Source organism: Labrus bergylta, chromosome 14, assembly GCF_963930695.1.
Source record: "Labrus bergylta chromosome 14, fLabBer1.1, whole genome shotgun sequence".
NCBI classification, from domain to species: Eukaryota; Metazoa; Chordata; class Actinopteri; order Labriformes; family Labridae; genus Labrus; species Labrus bergylta.
The window spans coordinates 13,475,070-13,501,445 of record NC_089208.1 but is presented as its reverse complement, the minus strand read 5'-3'; the positions used below and the strand labels follow the sequence as shown (position 1 = coordinate 13,501,445).

The 26,376-nt window shown below is 40.2% G+C and overlaps 1 protein-coding gene and 1 long non-coding RNA gene across 2 annotated transcripts; one reads left to right on the top strand and one right to left on the bottom strand.

Moving 5' to 3' along the window:
• Nucleotides 1–78: 78 nt before the first annotated feature.
• On the bottom strand, nucleotides 79–12,402 carry LOC136182388 (uncharacterized). Its single transcript, XR_010668641.1, has 4 exons — nucleotides 12,054–12,402; nucleotides 2,291–2,376; nucleotides 907–1,049; nucleotides 79–529 (listed from the first exon to the last, which is right to left on the bottom strand). It is a non-coding gene; the product is annotated as an uncharacterized lncRNA (long non-coding RNA).
• ubtd2 (ubiquitin domain containing 2) lies at nucleotides 12,260–26,327 on the top strand. Its single transcript, XM_020635586.3, has 3 exons — nucleotides 12,260–12,420; nucleotides 15,899–16,135; nucleotides 23,033–26,327. The coding sequence occupies exons 1-3, from the start codon at nucleotides 12,351–12,353 to the stop codon at nucleotides 23,542–23,544; spliced, it is 819 nt and encodes a 272-aa protein (XP_020491242.1). The 5' UTR covers nucleotides 12,260–12,350; the 3' UTR covers nucleotides 23,545–26,327.
• Nucleotides 26,328–26,376: the final 49 nt, after the last annotated feature.

Genomic DNA, 26,376 nt, shown 5'->3' with positions numbered 1-26,376 from the left:
TTTCTGGGTGTGTCGTTGTCTTATCCTGTTGTGAGGTGTTAGCTAGCATTACAGAGCTGATTGACAAGTACATCCTGTGTGATCACAGACCTAAAAAGACTGAAGAGTGATTTGCAGACACAGAGACACATAGACACACACACTCCTGTTGACAGTTTAATCCACACAGATCATACACAGACATTCTGGGCTGTGACTTCAAAACCTTCTAGTATGTATGCCCTCTAAGTAAATAAACACACACACACACACACACACACACACACACACACACACACACACACACACTGAATATGCATAATATTCATATATTATATATCCATGCACAGAGACACAATGTTTGGAATGTGTGTCTGTGTGTGTTAGTGTGTGTGTGTGTGTGTGTGTGTGTGTGTGTGTGTGTGTGTGTGGGGTGGGGGGGGGGGGGTTACAGAGAGAGAGAGATGTGCCATGTGTATATAATGATCACAGACAGTTTATAGATGGTGAGCTTGTGTTGCTGCATGAACTCTTTCCGACCGAACAGCTCCTGCCAAATAACAAAAAAGACAGTGAGAACAGACAGATTATGCTGTTGTTGTGTTTACCTGTCTGTTACAGTCAAGCTATACAAACCCAATGCAGCTCTTCAAAAAGGGTGTTGCAAAGAAGCTGTGCAAAAATTGCACTAAGTGCAGCTAAATACTGCAATCAACACTCTACACAGTATCTCCACTTTCAATACATGCACATCTACATACACATTATCATTCAGCTTGTCAGTCAGTTTCTTGCTTTTTAGACACAAAGAGAAGTTACAGAAGATGGGCCTTTAAGAAAGTCATGAAGACAGCTAGTATGGGTATGCAGATTTCAAAGGCAGCTTTTCTCCCTTTGAAGGATTTATGAATAATTGTTTATATTCACCTCTGCAGTGTACGCATGACCAGGGTGACTGCTCCTCTACAATGGACTTCTGTTTGCACTGGGACATTACCTAATGTTTGCCTGTCCCTGGATGTGCGGGTGGAGGTACCTGAGAGTCAGTGGATGAGACAGTACCCCCTGAACTGAGGTAATAAAGTGAAAGAGAGTGAAGGAAAAGTCAATAAAATGCAAGCGCAGAAACAGACACACACAAAGACAAACACTCACAAAGCATCAGACAAATATGAACAAAGAAATTCAACCTCTGCTCAGAGAAAAAGAGTTGGTTTGCTTTATGAGACATATTTATTGGTGAAGATATTTGATTATATTAGTTATATAGCATGCCTTAAATATAGAATACATTTAATAACCACACGTCTTAATTATTTAAAACGGACTGGCTCGCTAATGTTGAAGTTAGCTCATTAACGATGAATTAAGCTAACAGTGTTTTCTGTTCAAAAGTAGACGCACTGCTTGTCTGAGCTCTTCGCTATAGCCTAAGGAAGCTGCTTTGGGAATTATTAACCAACAAAATTTATATTTTGACATTTTTCATGAATAAAATAACTCTTACTGGCGACTTTACTGCTCGTAAAGATGCTAAAATGTCAAACCTGTTGCCAATGCCAAGTACCACCAGCAGTGCTGCTGCAGAAGTGACAAAGAAGAAACAAAGTATCCAATCTTTTCCCACCATGATGTATGAGACTATTTTAGAATGTACAGAATTCATAAATGATTACAAAGTGGCAGATACATTTTGATAAATAACAGAACCTTTCATTTCAGTCGTTGTCATAGAGACAGTATCTTTGTGTAATGTTTTGCCATTTCCTTTTTCAAGAAGAACAAATGTGACTATTGGCCTTTCCCATCCTGAATTAAGCATCGGCATGTGACATCAGGTATATCAAAAAGCTCTGCAAGAGCCACTCAAGGACACTTTCAAGGACATAATGTAGCTCCCTTGTTTCAGCTGCTGCTGCAAGGCTCATGACGGTAAGTGACGGTTTGTTAACAGTACACAGGAGGGAAATATTTGACTTCCTGGACTCAAAGTTGTCGCTGCATGTGTTGTGTTGCTTCTGAAAATTCAAACAGTTTTTCTGTCAAAGGAAAAAACAGAAATAATATCCCATCACAACATGACTCACATTCACACTGGTCAGTTCTTGATCTATAAATAAGGCCTCTCTCGCGTGCTAACACACCATTCTGGAGTGTGCTGCCATGTGAATGACTGTAAATAAAACCTTTGATCTGGTTTTGAATCACAACCGTGATAACTGAAGAAGGTCTTTTCTATGGAAATGGGTTTTCACTTCCAGTAAAAGATCACAACAAACTAATAGTTACCATTAAAAAAAAAAATACTAACCATGAAATTCAGACATGTTCGTCCTGATATGGAAAGTGTACATCAGTGCTGCCTCTGTCACATCACCAACTTCATTTGAAGGGTGTCTGCCAAGGAAAACAAAGAAAAAAGTGCAAGATGAAGATTCAAAATGCGTTTGTAGAAAGAAAAAAAAAATTGAATTATAAAATGTAATCCATGGGATGTGTGAAGGTAAGAAAATATCCAAGGCAACAGATAAGCAAGGTTCAACAAACAGGAAAAAACTGTGGTAAAGCCATCAACAACATATTCACACTCAGAGCAAGGGTAGATACAACCAAACGGGGAAGCTGTGTCCAAAACCCCCTGCTCATGTACTGTCAACGGGACCCCCCCAGATGCGCATAGGAGTTTTTGGAGGAGCTGCGCCAACTAATTGATATCCTCTCTGCATCACACATGACTTTATCAATCAGGTATTTCCAGTCTAAGCCAACACGCCCGTCAGACCTTATACAGTTCAACATCAGTACATATGCTCATTTGCTTCTTAGTTTATAGAAACATAAAACTTACAGTTTCAACCTTAACCCTAACCCTGAAGAACCACAAGGTAAATGGACTTGAGCTTATATAGCGCTTTTCTAGTCTTCCGACTACTCAAAGCGCTTTGTAGTATCATCCATTAGAAGTGACTAAACCTATTCATACACCACTACTGAAGCAATTCAGTCTTGCCCAAGGACACATCGGAAATGTTACTCGAACCCTCGAACCCTCGACCTTCCGGTTGAGAGGCGACGACTCTACCAACTGGGCCACAGCCACCCACTGTGTATGAGTGAGCTGAGGATATATACAGTCTTTGGTGAAAACAGCTGCAGAACCTGCAGATCCTTCAGACTGTTTGGAAGTCAAGATGAAATCCAGAGGAGTCTTTGTACTTCACAAACTCCAATATCAACCATTTGTAGATGGTCCTTAGGGCCTTGTTGGTATTCTGGGAGGTGAAAGTCAAACAGTCCTCAGCTCAGGGTGTTAAACCTCCTTCAAACTTTGTATAGATAAACTTGACAGATCCATATGTAACTAAGGCATGAAGAAGCTCTCATGCAGCTTAACCAGCTTAGTCCGGAAAATTGTTAATAAAACCTTGTGATCACTTTTGATTTTAGGTATTTTATATTTCTATCATTTAAAAACTTGGGAAATACTTTCATGTTCAACAATACATATAATCCCATAAGTATGTCCAGAGCCTTTAATAGATTTGTAACTCACCCACTGAAACTTGTGCTGCTGCCAAACTGAAACATATGGTATAACACCAGACTGCACAGCCGAAACCATCTGTATTTGTGTCTCTCAGTCCATTCATATACTTTATATGCATTTCTGTGTGTCCCAACATTTCGTGCGTGTGTGTGTGTGTGTGTGTGTGTGTGTGTGTGTGTGTGTCTGTGTGTGTGTGTGTGTGTGTGTGTGTGTGTGCATGCGCCTGTGTCTTTGGTACTTTTCCAGGGAAGCACGGGACATTAAATACTCCTGATTGGCCTGCTGTCAGCCTGCATCCTTTTGGCAAGCACTGTTGGCCATGTGCGTCAACCATCCAACAGCGATCTAACCTGCAACCAAATGATGAACTTCATTGAGAGAGTAACTTCCATTGTATTCTTTTAATTTGACTTTTTTGCACAGCTGTGATAAATACTAGACTGTGATTGGCCAAAATAACACAGAGCAATGGTCCTGTATTACTTGATTGAACTCCGATGTTGAGAAGTACAAACTGTTACCAAGAAAAGCAGATAGTTGTTAGGGATGAAGAGCTTATCCCAGACTCTAGAGGACTAACTCTAATAATATCAATCTGCGAGAGAAGTCAGGTTACTTTGATATTATATTGTTTAAGTACAAAGGAGAGGATAAAAGCGTTAAAAGGCCGACGAAAGATGTAAAATCAGCGAGGATGATAAGGAATAGGCAGGGGGCGTAAGAGGCCAGCAGGTGTTTAATTAGGGGATTTGGTTTTGGCTGAGATGGTCAGCCACCAAAACCTCTGCTAGAGCAGGGAGAGAGTCCTGTGGATACCAGGATAGCAGGCGTCCTTGGATGAGGGCAGTAGGAGTTCTCAGGGGTCGGATTGTCTAGTTGAGCCTCTTTTACCACCCACTCGATCTCCCACCTGGCCGCTCCAACCATGCAGGATGAAGGAAGGATGGTTTCTTCAGTTGAGTCTTCCACAGAAAGAGAAATCTGACAGGATAAAGCATTGGGCTTGACATTCCTGGACCCATGCAGGGTGACAGGTGAGGGTGAACCGGAATCTGCAGAGTAATAAAGCCCACCAAGCCTAAGAGAGGTTTTTATGGTCCATCCATTCCACGAAAGGTTATGTGGAGCCCTCCAGCCAGTGTCTTCACTCTGGGGGCGAGAAGGGTGAGAACCACAGCCAGAAGTTCCCTGATGTCAACGTCATCATTTATTTTTGCATGTGTAACCCAGAAAGAGAAAAGCGGACCTATGATCAACCTACAATATGAGGAATTGTATAATATTCTTGTGAAACAAACATGGTGTTGCCACTGGTGTTCACAACTCAGAAATCTCCTTTTACTAACCTTAGAAATCCAATCACTACACATTAAAGACATCAGGTTTCATTACATCAGGCCTGATTCAATCAAATTAGATCAGGATTAGATCATCACTTAGACACCATCTTATCCAGACAGGCAGCGCGCCAAACTGACACAGACAAGACAGACTCAGGCACTTAAATTCACGCCGGCTGTCTGAGGCTGTTGTAATTCCTGTCGCCTACTGTGTTCCTTTATTATCCAATCATGACAGGACGCATCAGGACAAAGCTCCGATACTCAAATCTAATGCAACTTTGTTAGCTACTGAATCATCTGCACAGAACATGAAAGTGTCTCTGGCTCACTCTGTGTTCACATCTCTGTGTATTATGAAGATAATCTTGCTTTGAGGGAAAATATGAACCAGGGATAGAAATAGAACGTTTTTATTAGTTTGGATTTAAAAGGACAAGATTTACACCTGTAAAGATATGATACCTAGAAGCCAAGTTGGTAAAATACTTGAATACTGCGGCAGTCAAACAGGAGACTTATTTCATTATGATTGTATTGCCCTTTAAGCTCTGCCAAAGCCTGCTGGATTTTTCCGAAGCCAGACTGCATTGCTTATAAATACAGACACTTGGGGAGACAGAGAACAAACAAGTTAGCATGGATGCTGTGATGTTGTACTCAAGGAAGGTAAATGCAAGTGACAACTAACTTTTCATGAAAGAAAATTCTAAATATATGGAAACAACCGCTGTCACCATGTCATAAATCTGTTATACTGTAGGCTATTCAAAAATTCATCTCAGAACTCCTATCCAATATCATGCCTTTTCATTTGAAATCTATGCAGAAAATAAATGCTCAAAGCTGATGAAAAAAACATCAAGATACAGAAAAAAAACAGTTCAGGTTCAATTAAATATCACAACGAAAAATGCAGGAACATTCTGCCGACAGAATATGAAGATGACAATGATAAAAATATCTTTTGGCTTTTTGTTCAAAAGTATTGTAACATTAAAAAAGGAGAAAAAAGTAAATCTGTATTAACGATATGGAAATGTGTTTACCACGTTGTGTCATATTAAACCAGATAGATCTGTTCTTTTGTATTGATGGAAACTTGGAATATTGGGTCAATTTTTACAATTAGTCACGCAGAAACTTGACCAGCCTGGAGCACTGAAGAAGTCTTAATATGAACAATACTGTTATTTATACCAAGCTCCGTTTTCTAAGAGCTGTTTACTTATTTCATGCAATATTTCCTTTAACAGAATAGTTGATGTGTATTGGAAACTTTTCTTTTTTATAATGGTGAAGTAAGTCAAGTGATTTGTGGGAAAAAAAAAGAAAAGTGCTTTGATTTCAGGGGGGAACATTAGGGTTAAAGTCTTGCATTGCCTGGAACTAATTTTGGATTTAGTGCATTGCTAACATAAATATTAAAATGTGCGATTAAATACTGGCATATATTTATTCATTTTCATGGGGTAACCAGCAACTTCTGGAATAAAAAAAAAATTGGTTTTCTTTAAGTTATATTAGCTTAGCTGATTTACTTATTTGGATTTGGCTACATTTCAATCTACAATTTATTCCTGATTACTTAATTTCACAAAAAAAGTTTGTTTTGTGACTAGATCGTTTTGCTCGGGGGTCAGGGCAGGTTTAGGTGATTTTTGAGTATTTCACTGTTGAGTCTACTCTTTCAAACACACTCCACAATCCCAAATAAAAAGCCAGAGAATGTATTTTACAGAGTGATGTATTGAGAGCAATCATCATGTAATTAGAGTTGTGTTTATAGAGAAATATGAAAAAGGTGTTGTAAGGAAACGCAGACAACGACAAATCTCTGCGTAACTGAGCTTTACCATAACAAGTCATTGCTGTGTATGACCTTTGCTACGTGTCTGACGCACAGCAAGACACGCGCGCGCGCACACACACACACACACACACACACACACACACACACACACATACGCACACACAAGAGAGAGCGAGACACAGTCTGGAATGATAAGATATACGAAGGCTGCAGTCATGACCAAAATTAGTCAGAGGCGGTCATCTCTACCATCTCTAACTATTTCTCTTTCTCTCTCGTTCACACATCCCACCTCATTCAAGTAATTATGGTGTTTTCTGGATGTTCTTAATCATGGTTTTATGGATGTATAAATACTAAGGTTCTCCTGATTGGGCTTCTGTTTTCTACTCATGTCATGTGAATGCTTTCCTTGTTGATATTAGTGCTGACAATACCTATAGAAGGAGTCCCATAAAGTATTCATTTATTATATCACACTTCATATAGAATACAGTGAACCCTTCCTCTGGTGAAGCAGCCTGAGCTCCAAGTGGATTCAAGTTTACATTCCACACAAAGGAACATTTATTACAGGGCTTAAATGTCATAAGATTATATATATATATATATATAAAGAAATATCCAGTAAATACTGAGCAACACAGCTGTGTGAGTGCTTTGTAGAAACTTTGTTCTAGCAAAAGTAGTGCAGGTTTTATTTATCCATGTCAAATTGGCACATCATGTCTTGGATACTCCAGCTTTTCCTTACAGATTTGTCAGCTTGGTTGCAATCTAACTGGCTGTGTCTGTGAATAACTTACAATCTCTGCAAATAGTCAGTCCTTAGATTTTTAAACTGATACTGGTTTGGCCTTTTTTTTGGGGGGGGGGGGGGGGGGGGGATCTGATTTAAGGGCCATGTTGTACATATGTTTTTTTTTTTATCCAGATAAGAATGATCGCGATTTGGAAATCCACTATTTATCATATCCCAGAATCAGATCCATTTTACTTCTGTCTGGGTTTTTAAAGAAAAACTGGATAGGATCGTGGTACAGACTTTTAGAGATGAACAAATTCAGATAACCAGTGCTCTAAATGGGACAACATGTTACATAGTTTGTCCACAAAAAATAAAACATTCTATGCATAATAGTACCAACAATTTGGTCAACTATTTTATGAATAAAGAATTAACTGTTGTTTACATTCCTGTGTCTACCTTATTCATTAGCTTGTCACTATTAGTGATTCAGCTATTCAAGAGCTAAATATCGAAAAATGTCTAAAATATCAGAATTGTAAAAGTGCTGTATTTTTAACTATATGTCTCCCTTTAATCCAGCCCTGGGTCCACCCCTCAGCTGAGATAAAATAATACAGATTTTTATTTATCCAAATCCTAATCAAAAGTTTTGAACAACATGTTCTGAAGGTTTTCTCTATAAAAAAGCACAATTAGATGACCTAAACTGATTTTTGTAAGCCTTGTTTTGTAGTATCTTTATTTATCTTTTCTGATATATAGAATAGATCAACTATTCTGAAAGTATCAGAAGGGAGGTACATGTGATAAATCACATCTCCATCAGGTAAGAGTTGCCAGCCCTATATGCACTATGGTATTAGGCAGGTCTGGGTAACAAATACACAAGAAGCTAAATCCTGAGGTATGAATCAAAATGAAAGAGATAACAGTAAATCAATGAAGCCCCATCTTCGACACAGATGGGGCAGCATCTTCAAATGGATGGACAATTGGAACCACAGCATCAGAGACACAATAGGGCAGATGTGAGGCTGTAGAGCTTTGTGCCAGAGAGGGGCAGTTAAGAATAAATCAATGATAAGCCTATTAACCTCTGTGTCAGCTGTTCTGTGTGACATATGAAAGAGATTTAAGAAGAGACGCTGATAAGGAAGGTGAAAAGAAGAAGAAAGTGAGGCAGTCAAGAGGCTAGAGAGAAAACGCCAATAAGAAAAGTCAACAAGTCGAATAAATGCAAAGACTGCTACGCTTTTTTTCTTTTGTAATTATTTTAGACCAGAAAGGGGAAGCTGAGGATAAGTGCCCCGGATGCTGCAGTGAAAAGCCAGTGTGCAACTTGTCATTTTCTGCTTTCTTATTTTCAGGCCAAATGTTATATTCCCTTTTTTGGCAATATTTTAACAGAAAACTGCACGCGCACACACACACACACACGCACACACACACACACACACGCACACACACACACACACACACACACACACACACACAGTTTTTGCAGGGTATCTCACACTGCAGTTTAAACTCTCCTGCTCCATCTACTGACTGAATGCTGTACAAGCAGGCTTTGCTTGTAAAGCTTTGCTTTATTTTTTGTATTCATGTTTAATTCAGATGATTAATCAATGACTCCCTTATCACACTTCAAACTTCTAAAAGATTCATCACAAAAATATATTCAATATATTTTTTATTAATTGAAATTGTTCATAACCCTCTTCACAACATATGTGGATATGTTCAAGTACTCCAGCAATTATACATCAATGAGAAACTGGCCATGCACACATACACCATACAGCTGAATGTTTTCTGTAAATGTGAAACATCTGTGACAAAACATCAGCACCTTCCTTAAAAAGTAACACAAATGTGTTTTCCTATAATAACTATATATATGACACTAATCTGTTCTGCCATTGAAACTATACGAGGATTTAAGAATATCACACAACAAAATGTCCTTTAAATTAAAAGATGAATTCTGCTATAGGTTAAAAAATGTCACTAGAGGTCACTAAAGCTCTCAGAACACAACAGACTTTCATTGTCTGTTTAGTTCAAAACCTATTCTTCCCCTGCGGGTTGTCCCCTGAACAGTTATATTATAGTTCACAGCTCATTGTGGCGCCCAACGCTGGCGCCAAAAAAAAGTAATTACTACTGGAGCTATTTGAACATGTTGTCTATTTCTTTATCATGTCTGTCAGTTTTCTTTTGTGAATTTTAAATCACGCTGGTTTTTAGGATTCTGTGATATTTCTCATTTATCTCTGTATAAATATTTCCTTGGTCCCATCCATATTCCAAACTCAAATCCTCAGTTGACACAAAGTTACTCCTGAGGAATCAAAAACCTCCTGATATTCAAGAGGACATTTAATCATTTTCGTCATACAGACAGTAGAGACAGAATATGCACCAACATTTCAAGTGGTCTTATCAGAAACTTCTTACATCACATGACGTCATCGGGACAATCAGAAAAGTGTTTGGAAGCAGGCTCTCTCTCCTCTATAAACATGTCTGCTTCGACTTCCCAGCAATGGGAAATACTTGTAATTCCAGACAGCTTTGTTGTAAAATTACCCTTGCTATCCCGTTGCGTTCAGTGTGTGTGTGTGTGTGTGTGTGTGTGTGTGTGTGTGTGTGTGTGTGTGTGTGTGTGTGTGTGTCCATGACCACATGAGTGGCTGTGTTTGTGAATGTGTGTGTCAGAGCCAGTGTGTCATATTACAATCAAGTCTCTTTAGGACAGTCCTAAAGATAGTGACCAGGCAGGAGTGTGTTCTTGCGGTGTAATGTTGCAACACTCGGCTGTAGAAAGAGAGCAAGTAGACCTGCTCTGACAGGGAAAACATTGTTGTTGGATTTATATGGATTTTTAAGGATTACATTAATTATAAAAATTGATAAATGAATGTCTCCATCCCTCTGTGTCCTCCCTCTGCGGGTGTCAAAAGTAAAACTATTGATAGTCAAATTATAAAGCAAAAACATATGAAAGAACAGGAGATTAAGTTGCACAATAGCAACTATTCTCTTTGTGGTGTTAAAAGAGCTGTTTTTTTATCTGTGATAACTTGACTTTTAAAGCATGAAAATGGATTTTCTAACGGTCAACTTCACTGCTGAAGAAGAGGACTCAATACACTTTTCAACTTTGGAGGCCATGCAAACAAAAAGGACGCTATGATATGCTTCGAATGCTATTTAGTTGTAGAGCTTGTCCAAGGTGCCCAGAAGCCCTATAGTTTGGTGTCCAAGTGAGTGATTTTACATTTTGTTATGGCGTTATGAAAGAACAAGACACACAAGTCAACAATCAGCAGGAGCTTCACACACACACACACTTAGACATGAACACACATTCAGAGTTGCACAATTTAAATTGAAAAAAAAAAAAAATGACAGTCATGTGGTAATAGTCAGGTCAATGTCTACTAGCCCCTGATGAAGTTATCAGTAAAACCATGCAGAAGGAAAGGTTTTGCAACCAGCAAAAGATTTATTGCCAAACCTAATGCATACTCTGCAGAAAGCAGACTACTCACTGTCATAGTCCTTCTCAGTCACAGTTTAGTCAAGCGATTAGTCAACATCAGGCATAAAGCGTCATCACACTGCTGTAAAGTCAAGTATTAATCGAAAAGTCAGTGCAACCCCTAACCCCTAATTACATTTAAGACGGCTTCACTAGCAAGGACCATGCCGTAACAATATGCATTGCATCATTTAATGTGGATTCATACAGTATATTGGGACATATAGGTGAGAGGTGGTCGTCGTCCTTAAGGCTGGTCTGGGGGGGGGTCGAACAAAAGATCAGGCAGAGGGAGACTCAGAGTGAGGGTTATTCTACCCGAGCTGATAACGAGTGTAGAGTAAGAGAGAACTGAGCGAAAACAGAATGGAGAGGAGGGGTAAACCCGGTAAGAGTAGGCTTGTCAAGTGATTGAAGTTTAGGCCTGCTCCTGCTCCCAAACCAAAGTTGATACATGAACTTCCCAAGTTACAGGGTATAATTATTCAGCCTTGTACTGGCAATATAAAACGGGTTATAGAGACACCCACTGACTGCCAAAGCTTTTCAATATTGTAGCCTATACAACTTTTTAATAGAAAAGAATAGGAGTACTTTCACTCTGTGTTGTGAAATCCGATCTACATGCAACTAGTTTTGTGTGTGCAAACCTGCAAATGTGTGTGCAAATCTGCAAATGTGTGTGCAAGCCTGCAAATGTGTGTGCAAACCTGCAAATGTGTGTGCAAGCCTGCAAATGTGTGTGCAAATCTGCAAATGTGTGTGCAAGCCTGCAAATGTGTGTGCAAATCTGTTGAAAGCATATCACACCGAATAGAATACATAGATAGGCATGGATTTTAATGAGGGACGCACACAATAGCAGAAGGAGGACCTCTCTGACATTCAGGAGTATAACAAAAAGTAATTCGATGTGTCTTCTTCAGGGCAGCAATCCGAACACACAACAGCACACGTGTCAAAATGATAAACATCTTAAGTCAATCATTTACTGCCCAAAAGAAAACAGCCAGTGCACTCCTCCTTTGTTCTTCCTCCCCCCCCTCCCCCCTTTTCCTCACTCCTCTCTAGGTCACCTTGTAACGATGTCTTTCTTCCTCTTCTTCGCCTTCTCCCCCAGAGACGAAGAAGAGGATGGTGCCCGCTGAGCCTTGCTGATGCTGAGAAGAAGAAGAAGAAGAAGAAGAGGAGAGGGAGGAAGGGAAGGAGGAAAGGAAAGACGGGAGGAGGCGAGGTGAAAGGGAGGCAGGAAGGAGAGGGGAAAGGGAGGGGGGAGGAGAGGAAAACGAGAGAGAGGGGCTAGTGGATGTAGCTCTAGCTGTGGGCCGGGGGGGGGAGAGCTACCTAGCCCGGGCTGCTCTGCCGAAACATCCATGGGTGGCTGTGTCGGGAGCCACCACGACTCCTCGGGCAGCTTAAACGAGAACTCGGACGGCACTGGAGGTAACCTATCGCCGTCTTTTAGTGCTTACACTTATATTATTTTGAGGGGGGAGATGGGGGGGGGGTCCTCTAGGCTTTTTGCACGTAGTCCCGGCTGGAGGTCCCTTCCTTTTTTATATCCGAGCCAGGCAGACACGCAGACAGACACGGCAGCCCTCCCGGGTTATCTCCCTCCACACAGCGGGCCTTGTAGCGATAAATGACGACCCCTTAGTACTTCACCAAGTGGGAAATATTCACAGTGCGTCGCTTCCTCCCTTTGTTCTTCGGTGTTGCCTGAGCTGGCCGGCTAGCGGAATTAGCTTGCTAGCTTCTCCGCATAACAAATATGGGTCACAGGCGGCAATGGCAAGGCACCAGAGTGATGCGGTCTGATTTAAATTACGCCTGCTTTAAGTTATCTTATTGCTCAGTGCGTTTTATGAGTGTTGCCCGGCGATTGTTTTTATTGACTGTGTTGTGTAAGCGAGGTGTTTACGGCCGCAAAAGTGTTGTGGAGAAACTGGAGGAGGTGTCAAAACTTATGGGGTGCCTCGGCTTTCTGAATTATGTGTTCAGTGTAATGTAAGTGTTTATTACGGTCTTGATGTAGAGAAGGGCCCGAGAGCAGGGGACACCATTCTGTCAGCAGTCTGACATGCACAAAGTAGAATTAAGCATGACAATAGACAGGGTATCGTTTTAATTTAGACGAACTGAACATAATCAGATCAGAAGGTGAGCTCATGGGACATTTCCAGACGCATCTTCACCTTTTTCTTTAAATGAAATACAACAGAAAAGTTGTTGTTTTTTTTTTTTTTTTGTTTTTTTTTTTACAAATGCTGAACAGTCAATGGAAGTATTTTCAAAATCATATATTAGTAGGCTCATTACAAGATCTCAAAAGCAAAAACTGCAATTTGTGGAACAAGGTCAAACAGTGGAGCAGCCCTTTGTCTAAAAATCTTAATCTGCAAATTAAAGTAACATGCTTGTCTGTAGCCCGTAGGAGTCAAAACATTCATAAGTCAATCAGTTACGGTGAATAAAATGTGACCCTGAAAATATCATGATCATATCCCAACCAACAAAAGCGCCGTCCTAAATCATCACATGTTTTTAATGACGCTAACAAACTGTTATGATTTTTTTTTTAAAAAGTACGATAACTTGGTAAAATGTTTAAAGCCACCAGGAAAGGCATGTGGCTCAAAGTTAGAGCAGGTTGTTTACCAGTCCACAAACCTGTGGTTAAATCCCTGCGGCTCCTGCTTGTCCCTATGTCCAGATGCCAATAACTGAATCCCATGTTGCTCCCAAAGGCGTAGTTTCCGTTGTCTGTAAATGTATTTAAAGATGATAAGCTATGACAGTATCATTAGTGTGTGAATGTCAGTGTGAATGGGTGAATGCTGACATGTGGTGTAAAGGGATCAGAGTGGTCAGAAGACTAGAAGATTGCTGTATAAGTGCAGTCCATTACTTCTTATGGGTGTGGCCGGTACATAAAGATGCAAAGTGTTTCAGAGGAGGCTGCGTACCAGAAACAGAGGGAATTTTATACAAAACATGGAATTTTCATTGGAGACGCTGAGTTTAGATAGTAAGTGGCTTACTGTCTGCGGGGCCCCTCGTGCTGAAATACCTTTGTACTGTAGTTTCCTTGATGTCTTGTCTGTCGAGGAGTTCTGCCACTGTTAAGTTGTTCTAATCAGAGATTGGGAGATAAAGCTGGTTTAAGGGCTGGGGACAGAACAGTTTAAGATGCTGCCATATATAGTCTGGTCTCATTAATGTCTTTCTTATTAATCCTACATCTGTCCAACTTTGACCTGTTTCAGAGTCACATTAAAATGTTTCAGAGATCCTTTTTTTATTAAGACCGAGTTTGTGTCCGTGTTTGTGGTAACAAGAAGCTCTGCAGTGTTAAAACAGATTGAGATAAGCAGCTGTTACCTGACACTCTGCTTGATGATGACAGAGACGGAGCAGTTACATTTGAGCACATGTATCTGCTTTCACCAAAGCAAGTGTAATAAGTGGATTTACCTGCTTAAAGGGTAAGGATATTTGAGTTTAAATATCATCTTTTACTCATACTGGCCAACAAGCATCCCAGAGGATTATTAAGAATTACTGAAAGGCAGGAAAGTAGGCTTTTGTGTAACGTAAATTATTAAATTATGGGCAGACAGATGAGCTGGAAAGTAGGCTAATGTACAACACACACACACACACACACACACACACACACACAGCATATTTCAGTGCGCTTCAATTCTGTGTATATTTTTTTAAATATTTTTTGAATGTACTTACTGTAATGTATAATATACATGCAAAGTATGGAATGATATGTTTAACTATTTAATGGCATGGCTGAAAATAATAGCATGTTACCCTGTGCATCATCAAAATGTGTATAAAACTCTTTTAAGGATTTGAAACATACTGAATTCACTCTTCTAACTTATCGTGACAAAAACATTTATATATCCCATTAAAGACGCTGACACAAACTGTTCTTTATCTATCCTCTTCTGTGAATCACAATTGAAGACAAGGTTGTCATAAATACAAAAGTCAGAAGAAGCTGCTGCTGCTGTTTTACATAACTACATATCAAAACCCATTTATTTATTTATTCTTTCAATTATTCTTTCGTCCTATCTTATACAAGGATCTCATTTGACCTCCATACTTCAATAAATATACCATCATTAAGAGAACTTTTAAAGACAATGCCCTCCTCTTGAACAAAGGAATAAAAGTATAATCAGTGTGTCAGTTAGAGGTCTTATTTACTTAGAACAGTGTGTGGAAGGTAGGTGTTGATGAACAGCGCCGTATGATCATGGGACTACATGTGTACCAGCAGCAGGCGTAACTCTACACCTTGATCCGTCATCCCTCTCTCTCTCTTCTGTCACAAACACACACACACACACACACACACACACTGCATGTACTGCGCATACTGTCCAGTACCTGTCGTCCCCTTCAGTGTTGATCCAGATGGTGTTATTCATTAACCATTCAGCTGCAGATGGAGCGCCGCGAGATGCGCAAACCCTCACCTTTCAACCGAGTTTAGCAACAAACACTTGCAGCTTCTGTTCTGCTTCATGTATTTTCCAGACAAATACAAACTCTTCTTCTTCCCTCTTTTTTCTTTTTCTCTTTCTCTCTATCTTTTCTTCTCTTTTGGAATTTACATCCCTTTCCTTCAACTTTGACATTTTCTCTGTCACCCTCCACTCTGTTTTTCTTAAGTCCTTTCTGGTTTATCCCTCCTTCCCTTTTCATCTCTATTTCTGTTGGTACCCTGTTCCCTCACATCCTCCATTAAACCTGACCATTGTTCTATGCCTTTTATTTCTCTATGTATCATTTCCTTCTGCTTCCTCTCCTTCATCTTCCCTCCAAATCTCCTGTCTTCCTCTACTTTTCCCTCCCTCTCAACCTCTCCTCTCTTCCTCTCATCCTCTCTTGTCAGTGGCTCTAGGGCGTAACCAGCCCCTGAAGAGAGAGCGGCCTAAATGGAAAAGTGACTACCCGATGACTGAGGGCCAGCTGCGTAGCAAGAGAGATGAGTTCTGGGATACGGCGCCAGCATTTGAGGGCCGGAAGGAGATCTGGGATGCGCTGCGGGCTGCGGCCAGCGCCTTTGAGAGCAACGACCACCTGCTAGCTCAGGCCATCCTGGATGGGGCGAGCATCACACTGCCGCACGGTAAAACACATTTCCACACTGGCAGATGACTTCATAGACATAATGTTGGACAGTTCTGTTGATGACTACCACCAAAAGAATTTAAATTCCCTCTTCTGAAGCTCTCTGGAGCAAATAAAACTCTGGAACTAAGTTAATAGAGGAGTTATTTAGAAGCCATCTTGTTTTGTTTGTGTGTGCTTTATTTGCCATTTTAAATCTTAACTTAGATTAATACAAAAGGGACAACAATGCATGTAAGTAAGGAGGGCTGCAACAAAAATGCCGTTTGATATTCTGTATATCAGTTTCCATGTGCACGTGATCTGGCTGTGTCTGCCTCTCTCTCTCTCTTCAACTGCACACATCTGAAGGTAATCCTGCACTCTCCCCCTGTGTAACTGCAGGACAAGTATGTATGGCCGAACTTGCTGCTTATTAAGGGAGGACAGCAGAAAAGTATCGCTTGGCAGCACATGATTTAGGTTGACTTTGTATGAAACAGACAAAAAAGACATGCCAAGTTGCAGAAGCAAGGGGAGAATGAAATCTCTGGCGCACAGAGGGGCGAGTGGAGGAGCAACATCTGGAGGTGTTTGTGTACAACAAAAGCAGAAGTGTTAGCAGAGGCAATTGGCTGAGCGATTCTGGCGTGCATACCCAAAACTAGACCAACTGAACAATGAACACACAGCAGGGCAACAGTTCTGCCTGAACTGGATCTCCCTCTGGAGAAAAACTTTATTCATACATGCCCATTGACAGACACAGATAGCCTACTTGATAGTCAGTACTAGAGCATATCATTGGCTGCTGCCACCCTCCACTTTGCTGATGTGTTTAAACAGGACAGACATCTGATTAAATGCTAAACTTGTGTTTTAAAATCAGATAATACCCACAAAAAATATACTACCTAAATATAAAGTAATAATATATAACATTTTAAGACATGACATAGTCATATATTAATCATTATATTCCCCTTTTGGAAGTGAACGAGCCACTAGCAGTGGTTACCACCCTCCATAAAAGCTCCAGGAACCTCAAAAGATAGAACATAGAAAAAATCAATTATTTCTCAAAAAATCTGTCTTGTTGTTTGAGTGGAAATTTATTTAGCAGCTACCAAAGTGGCAGTTTTAGTAAAATGAGGTGATGCTCATATTCTATATTAGAATTATTCTATATTTTTTCCTTCAATTTATTTTCTTGTTTTTTTCCTTTAGCTTAATTTGGTGATGGGGAGATTGAGTTAGATTGATATTCTTACCTCAGATATATAGGAGTCTTATTCTTACCTCAGATATATCAGAGTCTTATTCTTACCTCAGATATATAGGAGTCTTATTCTTACCTCAGATATATAGGAGTCTTATTCTTACCTCAGATATATAGGAGTCTTATTCTTACCTCAGATATATAGGAGTCTTATTCTTACCTCAGATATATAGGAGTCTTATTCTTACCTCAGATGTGTTGGGGAGCGTGAGGTCATCAGTTTCAGTGGTATCCAAAGGCTATAAATAAATACGCTGCATTGGCAGAGTAAGGGCTGCGACGCTTAAGGATGTAGAATAGGTTCGCTGAGGAAGTCTCGTATATGACCTCTTATAGTTTCTCTGGTCATCTGAAGTTTCATAAACAGGAAGACGACTCTGCTGAACATGAGGACTCATTTGTGTTTGGAAGAAGAACAAGAAGTATTTTTCCCCCCATTCACAATAATTAACCCCTAATATGGACCTTTAACACAAATTACACACATTTAAAGAAGTCAAAGACGCTTGAGCGCGTGTCTCAATGACTACAATGTATCATTCAGACTGTAGCTATTAAAAAGTATACTCTGTCGAGGGGATCGATGAATAATAAATAAAGAGGAGTGTGTCTCCGGTCTTCTTAAAGTAGGATTTAATGAGGTAATCACTCAGGAAAGTATTCCAAAGGTAGTGCCTCCTCTACAGCATACTTGAGAGCTTCCACATAGAACAGATCAATGAATCGACATGGCTCTGATTCAGGAACCCCGGCATCTCCTCAAAGCAATTATCAGCTGCCGGAGCCGCTTTCTTTTTATGGATGAGCAACCTTCACTTGATTTCTGTTTCATAACTCCTTAGATTCCCCTTGGGGATTAATAAAGTATAGCAAAATCAAGATTCATAGTACTTACACTGAGACTGTCCCTATGATAGCACTCTTGGTTTCACCCCCCCGTGTCTCCAGACTTCATGTAAGAGAATCTTAAAGTGTGCTTTTAATGTTCTCAGTGAAAGTAAAGGTCAGGAGCTGTATGACAAAGGCTGAGATGTATTTGATTTAAAACATGTTATGGACCATTTAAAGATCTCTTACCTGTCATACCAGACCAGCACATCATTGTAGGTGTTGTATAATTGACGTCAACATCAGAAGGTGGTAAACAGATGACCTTTCCCCCCCTGGTACTAAATGGTTACACATGCTCCCTCTCTTTTACCAACGAGACCTCTGATAGTGTCCTGGCTGGGAGAAACCAACAGTCATTGTTAATTAGGTTGGGACAAAATATCGACATGGCAATACATCATCATCCTTGACTCATGTCATACCATTTTGTAATCGCTGTCTCCAAATATCTATATTGTTATTTTGAAAAAAGAAGGCGCTCTTGTCTAGACAGATTTTCCTGCCAATTTGGCTCACAGCGTCAGTACTTCGTTACTGCTTATGGGTAACATGAATGGAAGGGAATTGGCCAAAGAAGAAGTTGACAGCGGGATAGAGAAGAAGAACACAGTAGGATAATGTCGGACATCGGGGAGAAGAAGCTAAGAGAGGATGCATGAGAAGAGGTGTAAATGATACCAAATTACAATAATTAGATTACTCATGTACTGTACCTTTTTATTGGCTCATTTTGTATTCTTTTGTAAAACCTAACAGACTAGTTTGGTGTGTAAATCTGGTTAGTAAAGTAGTAAAAAGGTTGTACTTTGTTTTGGTTCAGGCAGCAAAATCGCTTTGTTTTTGTAAAGAGTTTGATTCAGGCTGATAAAGGTCACTAGTGACATGTGATACACATGTCACTAGTGACATGTGATACACATGTCACTAGTGACATGTGTGTCACTAGTGACATGTGATACACATGTCACTAGTGACATGTGTGTCACATGTCTCTTGGGTAAAGTTCATCCTTCCAGTTTCTTTTTGAGGGGCTGTCAGGAAACCACTTAACCTACTCTGCAGTTTGCAGAAGCAAAGGTATTCTGTAAGTTGGCAAACAGGAACAATGATAAAAAAAAAAAAACAGCTCTACCTACTGGAGTGATTTGGGTAGAGCAGGTACCAACAAAATGACTTCTGCTGCATGTACAAGTGGGCCTTGTTTTGTCCTCTTCCTTTCCTGTTGGTAGTTCTGTCTGGTTCAGATCAGATCCCGCTGGGCTGCAGCTGTGGATTCCCCAGGTCTGATGTCACTTAACACTCGTCCAGCACTCTGGTACAAAGAGCAGCCACATCACTAGATTATTTCACCATTCACAAATGTCATGCCTTTCTTTTTTTACTCTCAACATTCCCGTATGACTTGATTGCCTGTCTGCCAGTCAATAGTGGCATTGTATTACAATCAGATCGCTCAGTTTCTAGTTGTGCAGATTGTGAAAATATTGATTTATCACTTTATATTCAGCACTTACTGGATGTTGGTTTTCTCGGAGCAGTCATCATCCTTCAATGTCCTTATAAGCTTAAATAACTTTGGCTATGATGCTAAAGATTTTTAAATGAATGGTAAATGGGCTTGAGAGTATATAACCCTTTTCTAGTCTTCTGACTGCTCAAAGCACTTTTACACAGCAGGTCACATCTACCCACTCACACACTGATGGCAGTCAGGTTGCTATTTAAAGTGACCATCAGAAGTAACTAATCCCATTCACACACATTCAAACGCCGCCGACAAAGCAGTGGGAGCAAGTTGGGGTTAAGTGTCTTGCTCAAGGACACATGGGACATGTGGCTGTAGGAGCTGGGGATCAAACCCCAGACCTTCCAGTTGAGAGACAACCGACTCTACCAACTGAGCCACAGCAAGTTTAAAGCACAACTAGTTATCACCTTTCAGTAAAGAGATAGTATCTATGGGTTCCTAGAACACTCCCACATTCTATTCACTTGTTAGAGATGCATCAAATGATGTATTAATTTTTCTCTTCATATGACGAGACTAGAGAACTTGCTCTTTGGTCATTAAAAGTGGCTGTAGGGGTGCCAGTAGCCTAGTGGTTAGTGCGTGCACGTCCTTTGTACGGATGCTTTAATCTTTCAGGCGGCCTGGGTTTGAATCTGACCTAAGGCTCCATTCGCGCATGTCTTTCCCCACTCTCTCTCTCGCCCAGATTTCTGACTCTATCCACTGTCCTTTCTCTGAAATAAAGGCATAAAAAGCCAAAAAATAAACCTTGGCTATTAAACCTAAGAAGTAGAAAGTGGGACGAGTTTGCATCAGTGGTTGGTAAACATCCAATCTACATAAACGTCTACAGAATACATTCTTTATAAGCTTTATACTTTTTTGTTGCAATGCAAACAGAACTGCAGCAAACAAACCTCTTTCATGTAAGAACATATTTTCATGCTTGGATCTTAGAATGTTTCACTTCAGCACTGTGCAGCTGAAGGATAAACTCTGAGGTGGAGCCGCCTGGGGAAGACAAATAGCAAGACATAGAGATTTGTAACAGACATGAAGAGTCTTAACAGAATCCTTTTGAAGGCTTGTTGTCAGTGTTTAACATTTATCTTAGATTTACACTAGCCTTTTATCACAGTGGCCATGACAGCACCCACATTTGAGAAGTTTCTGCTGCAACTTACGTTACATAAAAAAATCCTTTTAATCATGATAGACCTTGTTTTGAAACACTTTCACCGAAAACTTGTATACTTCTGACTACGCAGATGTAAACCCTATTTGGATGCAACAAGTCCCATCTTGTCAAAAGTAATAACATCAGCACACTGAAGAGGTGTTTTCTTTTATTTGATGATAAAAAACTAACAGTACATTTCACAGACAGCCTTTATTTTGACTCAACAGAGAGCTGGGAAAAAAAAAAGTGAGTGCTGAAATATCTGAGGTCAGTTGTCAACTTATTTTGATAGCTTTTTTTTGTGTATTTTCACTCCAAGCGGTAAGTCGAGCCCTTTCTCACACTCACTTCAGTAAAGCGAGACCTGATGGCGTAGTGTGGCCTTTGTGTTCTCAGCTTGACCACTGCAGCTGCCGTTTTGACAGAAAGCAGCATCCTGTGGCTTCTACTGACTCATCTCTCTCTGCCTTACCACACAAGTCTTTTCTGAATAGCTCGTGCTGTCATTGAACTCACAAAACAGCTCAGGAGCTGGTGGGACCTTTGAAAGACTGCTTAGAGGTCAAAGCAGAGGATTTCTACTTTCTGCTTTTGTGGGGAGTTTTCACCCTGACCTTAGATTATGTTGTTATAGTTTTTAAAATACATGAAGGGCAACATCGTTTGTGAACTTAAAAGAAATAAAAAGACGGAACATAGAGGATGTCTCTTCTGTGTATGAACTACATTACACTTTAGGATAAGAAAACAAAGCCAACCAATGACAGGAGCTTTTAATCTTCTTTTAAAAAAGCTTTTAAAAACGTTCTTCAGGCCAATCATTCTCCTAACATGTGAAATAGTCTCTCGAAGGATTCAGGTACTGCAAGTCCCATCCCTAATGTCACTGTAACTTTGGAACTACCCATACAGCAGAACTTTGGGGGGGGGGGGGGGTAGACCCTGGTTCATGTGGTGGACACACTGAACACCTCCAAAGTCCCTAAGTCCTGCTATCGCGTTACTTGTTGGAATCAACTTTTTATCTGGTGTTTTAAGGTATGACAAGTAGGGACAAATGATTATGCAAGAGGTATGTCTTAAATTGCCCTGAAGGACCCCCCCCACACACACACTTTAGTATCACTATGTTAACTTTCAGTTTGCGTCTTCACTGCAACTTTCTTTCCCCCTCTGTACTGTAAATAAGAAAATGTCTCTAAATGTCACACTCCTACAGACACATGACATTCCCTTTCTCCTGCTTTCATTCATAGATTGTTCCTCACAGTCTCTGTTCTCCTTTGACTCTCATTTCTCCATTCCAGCTTAAAACAGTCAAGTATGTGATATGCATGCCAGGTGTTGGCTTTGTTATTTGGAAAAGAAATGTGTTGAGGGGTTACCTATTACACATTTTTAACTGTTAGTTTCTTTGTATTGGAACTTCCCAGTTAAACCATCACCTAGTCTGGTGGACCTTACTTTTTATACTGCTGAGTGAGTTGTAAGAAGCTGTAACATGCTGCATATGGTTAAAGTGATTCTTATATCATATAACATAGATTTAAAAAAGTGTGGCAGTCACACTAATACATACTCAAATGATCATTCTTAAAAGATTCTGGATACAATAGAGAATCTGTTCTTTAGGAAGGAACAAGAATCTGGTTTTTAAAAAGAGATCTAGTCCAACTAAAGGCCACTAGCTAGTCATCAGTCACCCTACGATGATTGAGTGTATGTATATAATAAGGCACCTGCGTTTATCTGCAGCCAACTATCCACTTCAAGACACATTTTCTCAACTCTAACTCAATTTGTGCTTCTAATCAGACTGTTAACATTGGTCAGAGCACCAAAAAAAGAGAACTAGCTGGAATTCTTTAACACAAGTTAGACATCCAAGAGGCTAAATGGTCAGTAGACAATATAGCCAATGGGTTAGGAGAATGACAGTGAAGTAATGTTTTACTGTCTTTCACTTTCTATCTTCATTATCATGTTGTAATGATGTCATTTAAGTTAGGAATTGATTTGTATACAGGTATTGATCATTTTTTTTCCATTTTTCCAGGAGCTCTGACTGAATGCTACGATGAGCTGGGGAATCGATACCAGCTGCCAGTCTACTGCCTCTCTCCTCCCGTCAACATGATCGAGGAGCACTCTGAAGAGCCCGACGGTTCAGATCCAGACTCTGGTGCAGCGGATCCGTCCACGGGCAGCGCCAGCGATCAAGGCTCAGGAGGGGAGTGCCAGCTGAGGCTCCGGCTCTCAACGGGCCGCGACCTCCGGCTGGCTGTTCGTTCTTCGGACACAGTGGGCATGATGAAACGTCGTCTACAGAGTCAGGAGGGCGTTCCTTCTCCGACCCAACGCTGGTTTTTCTCAGGTCGGCCTCTGACAGACAGGCTGCGCTTGGACCAACTCAACATCTCCAGGGACTATGTGGTGCAGGTGATCCTCAGCCAGCCGCCACCGCTGGAGCCGCTGTCAACAGCAGGACACACACTAGAGGGCCCCGGGCCGGTGGCAGAGGAGGCAGTGGCTGCACTGCCGCAGGAGCCCACGCCTGTGGAGAACTAACTCTGCTCAGTCTGGCTCCCTGGAGGCAGGAGTACCAACCTGTTTAAAAGGAGGACAACAAGGGAGAAAAAAGGATGAAAGATGATTCTGGCTTTTCTCTTTAGATTAGTTCTCTTCTCTTCTCTCCTCCTCTTCATCCCTCTTTTTCTCCTCTTCATCCCTTCTCTTCTCTTGATTTCTCTCCTCTCAGTCTTTCTTTGTTGGCTGTCTGCTGGAGAAAAAAGACTCCTGAATTGAGGAAAAACTCTTCCTTTTGGTTTACATGTCGAAATTTTGACCTTTTTGAAGTATTTTTAACTGTTCCTATGGAAACCAAACAACAAAGCAAAACTTTGTCGGATGGCTCAAAGGGTTTTCTTAAGAACACTGATGATCGAATGTTTCTGTTTCTATTCAAGTTCTGCTCTCTGGTAAAGCTTAGAATTCTGTTTATGGGGCGACAGGGTTTAACAATTATTTCATGACATACACTTTCAACCTGGACATCTTACGAAGAAAGAAATATAGATACTCAACAATCACTCTTAGTTATACTGAACATGAATCAAATCCAGGCGATTTCCTCACTCAGGATCAAAGTCGGTATGCTAACAGCTGGAAAGAAAGGTTGATGCTGTTAAGCAAACAGATGTGTCCTCAGTGTGGTCACATCAGAGGCATGACAACTTTTTACCAAGCTTTACTTCACTCTGCTTCAACAATCAGAGCAATCATGTAATAAACATCAATTAGTCAGCCTATCTCTGTGTGCGTGCGTGTGTGTGCACGTGTGTGTGTGTGTGTGTGTGTGTGTGTGTGTGGGGGGGGGGTGTTCATATAAGTTTAAGACACAGCCACACATACTCATGTGGGAAAAGGATGGCACTTTAGAAACACAGTTGCATATTTTGATTAAAAATAGTAGGTTTTTAATTAAAATTGATCATTGTTTCTATTCCTCTTGTCTCTGTCTCAATGTGTCCTCAGTGTTTTCACGTCTTGTTGTTGAAGTAATATGATGCATTATATTCTCTGGCATAACATTGCAACTAACATATTTTACAGTCTTTCTGTTTGTGGCTCTAAATCAATGTTAAAGGACTTCAACTAATCAGTGCTTGCAATTTTTTTTATCTCAGGTTTATGAAGAAGAGACAGATAATGCAGTGCAAATATGAATTGTTTTAACTATAATGTATTTGATTTTGATGTTTATACTATTATACTATACACGTTTCACTTAAAAGGATCAGGCTAAGGTGATGATTTTCCTATTTCACAAACTGCTGATTTGCCTTTTTGGTCTAATCTTATCTTTGCGCAGAGTTGTTACATTGTCATATTTGAAAACTGGAGTGATATCTGGAGTCATATCTGAACAGCTAGCCTGGCTCTGTCCACATGGAGAGTGTAAGGATAAGCCTACACGCCCCTCTAACTCTAATCTATGAACATGTTATGTCTTCTTTACTTTGTACAAAAACTTTTAATGACTTTAATTTGTGGTTTCATAAGGAGTTGTGTGTCTTGTCGCACCACATCTCAAACTCACTGCCCTGACAAGGAATGATTTCTACACATAACAGTGAGCTTTAAAAGTGCCAGTAAGTTTTCTTTTCTTTCTTTACATTAGGTCAGAGTTGTTTTCCCCTGCTGCCAGTGTCTATGTTAAGCTGATCCTAAATAACCAGCATTCTTTTCTCAAGCTGTAGGAAATCTAGTTAGACAATATAGTAAAATGTAGAAGAATTATTCATATTGGTCATGGCTAATTTAAAGGTCAGGCATGTTTTACAACTCACCGCACAACAGCTTCCCTTTTCCTTATGATTTTCTATTTCCTTATTTTAATGTCCCTATTTTATTCACTCATTTCAACAAGACAGAAATGGAAAACTCCCCAGAAAACACAAGAGATGAACAAACGCCTTGTAGTTGGAAGAAGCCACCATGAGTAAGCTTGTTTTGTTTTTTTTTGACAGAAGTGCTGCCAACTGGCATTTCCCCATGTGGGAACAATAAGTGAACGTCATGCAGCCTGTAATAGAATGAGGAAGAAAACCTGCATGCCACCTGCTGCTATTCGTCAGTCACACAAAGGTGTGTAAAAAGCTTTTGAATTTTTGAGGAAGAAGGAGAGTACTTGACAAGCCAGGATGCTTTTAATGTGAAAAGTCAGGCTGCAGAGGAAGTGATAGAGTACCGTTTTTTTTTTATTTAGCCAGGAATTTTTTCAATGAAGAAATAAAAAATCCATTTAACAAAAGAGTCCTCGGCAAGACAGCAGCACCAAAGGTTTCAAACACACACACACACACACACAAAACTAAAGCGCAACTAAAGCAAGAATGTACAATAGGCAATAAAATTAGCAGTGTTCAGCATTAAAACGTGCATACACTGGTGAAATGATCATTCATGCTGGTTTTTAACCTCCTGAGCTAAAACAACAGTCAGGTGTAATGTGACTCTGTAGCTCTGAGACCAAGAAGACAGAGCAAATACTTTAAAACTCTTTTGCCCAAAAACAGCAGTTTTGTTGAATTTCATACACAATGTGCCCATGAGCCCAAAGGTCAAAGCTAGTGGCAGTTTAAGACATCAGTAATGAATAATAATATGGTCAGTGTGGCGTTAAGTCATCAGTCCTCTTAAACAACTTACGTTATGCTTAGGGTTTTTTTCCGGGAAATACCTGTGTGTTCATACCTGCAATGAGGTTGCAGACTCAAAATGTATTTCTCTCTGTTTTGCAAAAAGGGATCAGTATGACACATAGAATCACATTAAAGATGGGCAAAGTTTGTGGTTTCACGTGTGCATCCTTAAAGTATAATCGCCCCCTCTCTGTCC

Excerpts from the sequence above, each read along its gene's own strand:
- ubtd2 (XM_020635586.3), top strand. The coding sequence starts at position 12,351 with ATGGGTGGCTGTGTCGGGAGCCACCACGACTCCTCGGGCAGCTTAAAC. Across the intron at positions 12,421-15,898 it reads GAACTCGGACGGCACTGGAG|TGGCTCTAGGGCGTAACCAG; the intron begins GTAACCTATCGC and ends CTCTCTTGTCAG. Across the intron at positions 16,136-23,032 it reads GAGCATCACACTGCCGCACG|GAGCTCTGACTGAATGCTAC; the intron begins GTAAAACACATT and ends CCATTTTTCCAG.